Genomic DNA, 5,991 nt, shown 5'->3' with positions numbered 1-5,991 from the left:
GTTACGAACCCATAGAAGCATGGTCTGACTCTGATTCATAACTCAATTGTTCACGAAATCTGATGAGGTTATATGGCCATGCAAATGTTTTCATATTTTATTTGATATTAACTTTCTTATTAAAAAGTGTAGTTCGTCTAAAAAAATTTAGAACTATTGTTAACATAGTACATTATTTCTCTAGAATGGCCTCAATGAATGTTATGGATGTTCTTGTTGCTTTTCTTTCTTAATCACGTTATTTCTCTAGGATGCCTCAATGAATGTTATGGATGTTCTTGTTTCTTTTCTTTCTTAATCATATTTATTTTGTTCTCAATTAAATTAAAAAAAAAAAAAAAATCCGTTAGTTCACTTTGCCGCTTTATTTTTATTTTTTTGGTAAACCTAATTTTATTGCCTTATTTGCAACTTCTTGAATAGTAATATAGCACTTAATGGCTCATTCACTTGGTTTGGGAATGGGGAGTGGGGAGTGGGGAGTGGGGAGTGGGGGGACGGGCAAAGGTTTCTAAAGCTTGAAATGGGTCCGGCTCCATGGAGGGAACAGGGGGCCATCCCATGGTCTAGAGGACCCGGGCACGCGTCCCTATATTACCCTAGCTATGAGATCACTTCTTGTTCCTTGGGTTCCATGGAGAGGAATCCTAAGCACTTGAAATGCTGCAACAATAGTTGTAATCGTTGAAACTAAATATCTAATTCTTAAGAAAATGATGATAAAGGGCAAAAAGGTCCCCCCACCCCTTCTGAAAATTCGAAGGTCACTTTAAGTCTCCTCTAAAACACCTAATTGTTTCTGCTAGACCAACATATTTGTGTCTGATCTACGACCACCCTCCATTTGCGGCGATTAAATATTTTGTTGCGAATAGATGGAAAGCAGGAGGAGCTGTGCAGATCTTTGATCAGAACACCGGCGTTCTCGCGTCGATCTTACCTCCGTCAGCAAAATGTTAGTAAACAATCCCAATTGGGTTGATGGTATGCGAGCCTAAAAGGACTCAGATGGTTGAGCTAGGTTAGCGATACTTCGAGTAACTCCTCAACCTGGAGTTCCGCTTGAGGAAGCGGGGGCAGCAGTAGCTGTCGAATCTTCTACTAGTACATGGACAACTGTGTGGACCGATGGACTTACCAGCCTTGATCGTTACAAAGGACGATGCTATCACAACACCGTTGGAGGGGCAAGGATTTTGGGTGCAAATCGGATGAAGCCCAAATTTTGTCAATAGGAATATCCCAAGGGCCTCATTGAAAAAAATTTGTCAAGTGGCATAGAGCTCCAAATAATTAGTACAATAAGAGCACTATAGCATTAATTAATCTAGACCATGTCTTCTTTATCCAATAGTCAAAATAACCACAATCACTTGTCCATATGACAATGAGAATTGGACCGCTTTGATAAACTTATCAAAACAAAGCAGTGAATGAATTCTTACCTGAGTTATGGATTTTTTCATCTTTTCTGTTTTCAAAATTAAAGCTGCATAAATATGTCAATCATAGCTGTCATTATGCCTAGACGAACTAAGATGCTTGAGAAGAGCAAAATTAAGGTGACACCAACCAAGTGCCAGTCCAAAACAAAGCCCAAAGCCGCCTTGACGCCTAGGCAGCTATGTTGCCAACTGAGCACATATATATAATTGAATGCACTAATCAAACACAATAGGTGTTACTAATCTAAAACATACAAGGCATATTGACCATCATAAATTTAGTGCATTCTGCTATTTAGACACATCCAACAGGTTTTCTAGATTTTATTTTTGGTATTACAGGTTTTCTAGATTGAGACTACGCATATTGGACGTTTATAATCTCTAAGCATATCGGATCTAACAAAGACTATTCAAGGAGAAAATCCTATTAGGTAAGATGGCCTAATTGCAAACCTTTAACCCACTATTACAAAATTATTTATGAGACTTTGATTATGAAATGTCTCGTCCCCCAACCTCGCACATGCCGGAGCCTCGTGCACTGGATACGCCATTTACTGTGATTATGAAATGTTTCTCCATTATGATCACACATGTAGTGTATGTTACATTTCCTAATGACTCATCTTATGGCCAAATATCTTGGTCCAGTCAGTAACAAGGCTGAGGTTCTGCCTTCTGTTGTTTTGTGATTGCCTGCAAATTGGCACTAACAGGCCTTAATTGACTAGAGGATGCCTCTTGGAGATGCATATAGAAAAGGAAAATTAGCATTGGATAACTTGATACAAATAAGAAATTAATTTCAACTTTCATAACCCCCCCTCCCCAAAAGCAGCTAGTGATAACTTCCACAAAGAAAAGATAAAGAAATTTCCATTAAGTTTGCAGATGGGAAAATGGTAATTCCTTAAGTCTAGGAGAGGGAAGATCAATTGGAAGCAACACTAAAAATCATAATGCCATGACTAATTTGCATCCCTGCACCAAAATTCCATATGTTTAGCATCTTTCTGCAGGACGCATCTTCTGAAACTCAATGTGGCTTCATGAGCATTCTCCTCCTATAACAGAGCAATAAACTGACTATAAAAGTCCATCCATGCTCAAAAATGTAAGTAAAAATGATAGCCCAAAATGGTTCTACGATTCAAGATGCTAGCTGTCAAAACTATCAATTAACTGAACCCCGATCTCAATCTCTCAGAAGAGAATAGAGTGCTTGAGGCAACAACTCCCAAACCTCAAGCATGTAATGAATTTGGTTTTGTGTGTGGTCTTATGACTATTCTGTACAATGATGGGTATGGGTCCTGACATGTTTAATCATCAAACCAAATGGCTTTACCAACTACTGTTTGCATCCTTTTACACCATATCTGTTCCTAAGGAATCCATTAACAAGCCAATAACATAAGATCACTTACCTTCACCTCACATTTTTTGCATCCAAAGTGGGAGTGCAGACAATACTTTTCACTAGTTGACAAAAACATTCAACCTCACTCGAGCAGTAACCTCAGGATGAAGCTTCAACTCTGCAACGTATTCCCCAGTTTCACGTATTTCTGGAAGAGAAACAATCCGCTTGTCTACTTCTCTGCAGATAAAAGAGAGAGAACATACATATGAAATCAAGATATGGAAGGATGACATGTGAGTGCTTTATGATTCATACACCTTGTTGGGTGCGAGGGCAGAAATATGGTTTATCTGCTGTTAGAACAAACAAGTACCATCTTTGCAGCCAGACGACCTATGCTACAAACTGAAGGATGGGTATTCACCTCTAATATGGCATATAAACCAATAAATTTCGTAGTTATCTTCACCTTCCTATTTAGAGCTAGAAACTTGACAAAATATTATGGCTAACAGTTGGGCCAAGGTAGGAATGGGATTAGATGTGTTTCTGAATGGTCAATTTTTTCACATTATCCTAAGCTGGTGGTCAATGGATTCAATTTTCAGTGAAGCAGTTCATATTCCCAATGCCAGTACTTCACGCTTGTACATAACTTGTTTTTAACTTCCAATAAATGTAAACAATCTGCAAAAATTCTTCTCGGGCCAAGTTAACTCAGCTATCTGTGTGGATGGATCACCATGTTGGGCAACCTGTGACACTTATATGAGTTTGCAAACTACATAGACGGGTATACCTCTGAAGTTGTGCCTTGATTATGTCCACAAGATCTTGAGCAGTAACTCTGCAAAACATGAGCACATATATTAGACATATCTGGGGATAAATTTCAAACTAACTGCTTAAACTTGTGCTGCAACCTACATACGTTCCAAATATCTGTTTTCCTTTTCCACCCTTTCGCTTCACCTTGAAAGCTCCAACTGTTTCAAAAATTAGAGCAAGCTGCTGTGCCTCTTCTTTTACCTTCAGTGGAGGTGATAATATGTTAAGTACAACATATTTACTACTGGTTATCACCGGATTTATGATTGTACAAGAAGAGATTTCAACATAAATAGTGTTAGGATTACAACACATTCTTCAGGAATATAGAAATGCACCATAGTCCTAGAATATAGCTATGGCCCATCAGAAAAACAAACCAAAGATCTATTATACTCTTTTCACAATGCAGGCTCAACACATTGTTAGAATTTTAGGATTGTCTCAGGCAAAAAAGAGAACTATGTGGAATACTACAAAACTGTTTAAATATCAATAGGAAAATGGACAATTAATATGTTTGGACATCACCTCAACAGGATAGTAATGATACATTAAATAACTAAAGCCCGAGTCCATACTGAAAATTTGTTGAGAACTTCCCTTCTATCTAAATACATATTTCTCCCCCACTTCTATGACAGGTAGCACTTGAAACTAGGTAGGGTTCCAGAAAACCAAGACCTAGGTTAGGGATTTAAACTTCAGAAAAACAAACCAGCGGCAGCATACATGTAGTACTGAAGACAACGACTTGAGAAATTGATAGAGAAAATTCATAAATGTGTGTAGGACTTCCTTTCTTTTCAAATATCTGTTCCTCCTCCATTTCTAAGATATCAAACACTTGAAACCAGGCAGGTTTTGGAAAACCAAGACATAGTTTAGGAATTCAAACTCATAAAAATCAAACAGTGGGGAGCATACACAAAATACTGAAGTTGTCAAACTTGAGAATTTGATAAAGAACAACATCAAACTCATAAATGAGCAGAATTTGATTACCCGTTTTTTCTCTGCCTCAATTCTCTCCTCTTCCATCCTCATTTCCCTGTAGGACAGAATCAAAAGAATGCAATCATCCTTAGCTCCAAGAGAAGCACATATATCCACCTATCTGAAGAAGTCATACATGCATCCATATTTCTCTTGGCTGCCCATAATTTATGTTAATTCTATTGATCATCTCAAGCAACACCTTTTACAAGGAGAATAGTGCTTGATTCTTTGGGAATGAACCCCAATTCTTATGCCATTCAGAGGTTTCTATATTTAAAGACTACATCTTATGTATAACAACCTCCCATGCTATGTGATCTATTTCACATCTCACCGGCTCGAAGAATAGTTCATGAGTTTGCCTCTCTTGTTACAGACACTTAAATCTAGAAAAGACAAGGTATTTGAGCTAAATTAAGTGAAATTTCAAGAATTTGTTCAGCTGGAATAGGCTTGTGCCGCAAAAACTGAAGCAGAAAGGGAGTGACAATTTGGGTCCCCTTCTTTTGATGCCCTAAGCTATAACTCCCTTGGCTTTATGGTTCCCCAAATTTCTGCTCATTAAGAAGACTATCATAGAAAATTTCGAAAGAAAATATAGGTTTCACTTTAAAGCTACTTACTTAAGCAGAAGGGGAGTCACAATTTGGGCCTTCCCCGTGGGGAGCAGGAAATTTCGGAGATATCCAGGTTTGACATCTAGAAGTTGCCCTTTCTTCCCCAAATCTGCTACGTCCTCCTTCAGGATTATCTGCCCGCCATAACAATAACCCATAAAAGAGAAAAAATGAAATTTAGGAAAACACGCTGAAGCGTCAATGAATACCAGAAATGATGAAAACTTCATATATTTCGGAAAGAAAAGGAAAACTCAGAATTTCCATGGGCTTATCATTAAAACTCGAAATCTGAAGTACTTTTCTGGTCTTGTTGGCTGCTTTTTGAGCTACCACCACCATTGCAGTCCCTCTGTCCGAGATTTTACAACTTTCGTTACTTCTAATACCGCCGCCTACATTCTGCAACCAAGGAGTCGAACTCCATGACAGTGCTGCTGTTGACGCCATTGATACTTTGCAATCTCTCTCTCTCTCTCTCTCTCTCTCTCTTATCTGCTGAGCCTTAAACTAACGGTTGATTCAACCCGGCGACTCTAAATACTTGTAGCTCGTCGTCACTTTTTTTTTTTCCCGTAGGATATTGCACCATCGATACAAAATTGAGTTGGGTTTAATCAAATAACCTCATGTTTGGAAGCCAAGAAAAAAAAAAGAAAAGTGTAAGATACATATTGATTTCTTTTCTTGGCTTCCAAACATAGCCTCAATGTTTGGCTTCACACTACCTGCAATA

The 5,991-nt window shown here is 38.2% G+C and overlaps 1 protein-coding gene across 3 annotated transcripts; it reads right to left on the bottom strand.

The window, feature by feature from the left end:
• Positions 1-1,987: 1,987 nt before the first annotated feature.
• Positions 1,988-5,780, bottom strand: LOC122093160 (50S ribosomal protein L9, chloroplastic). Of its 3 annotated transcripts, none has more exons than XR_006144371.1 (7): positions 5,556-5,780; positions 5,262-5,389; positions 4,645-4,690; positions 3,743-3,840; positions 3,611-3,658; positions 2,876-3,048; positions 1,988-2,144 (listed from the first exon to the last, which is right to left on the bottom strand). XR_006144371.1 is itself a non-coding variant. In XM_042663439.1 (6 exons), exons 1-6 carry the CDS (start codon positions 5,703-5,705, stop codon positions 2,928-2,930), a joined length of 591 nt encoding a protein of 196 aa, XP_042519373.1. In that variant the 5' UTR covers positions 5,706-5,780; the 3' UTR covers positions 2,768-2,927. The 3 variants fall into 3 exon arrangements, 1 of the variants encoding a protein (XP_042519373.1); XR_006144370.1 differs by lacking the exon at positions 1,988-2,144 and adding an exon at positions 2,203-2,512; XM_042663439.1 differs by lacking the exon at positions 1,988-2,144 and having other exon boundaries at positions 2,768-3,048.
• Between the last annotated feature and the right edge of the window lie 211 nt (positions 5,781-5,991).

This window comes from Macadamia integrifolia, chromosome 11, assembly GCF_013358625.1.
Source record: "Macadamia integrifolia cultivar HAES 741 chromosome 11, SCU_Mint_v3, whole genome shotgun sequence".
NCBI lineage: Eukaryota > Viridiplantae > Streptophyta > Magnoliopsida > Proteales > Proteaceae > Macadamia > Macadamia integrifolia.
The sequence above is the reverse complement of the archived record's forward strand: the minus strand, read 5'-3'. Positions and strand labels throughout refer to the sequence as shown.

Bases quoted from the DNA above. Each gene is read 5' to 3' on its own strand.
- LOC122093160 (XM_042663439.1), bottom strand. From the start codon at position 5,705: ATGGCGTCAACAGCAGCACTGTCATGGAGTTCGACTCCTTGGTTGCAG. The intron at 4,691-5,261 runs GTAAGTAGCTTT...TCTGTCCTACAG, and splicing joins GTGACTCCCCTTCTGCTTAA to GGAAATGAGGATGGAAGAGG. The intron at 3,049-3,610 runs GTATACCCGTCT...TTTTATCTGCAG, and splicing joins ATCAAGGCACAACTTCAGAG to AGAAGTAGACAAGCGGATTG.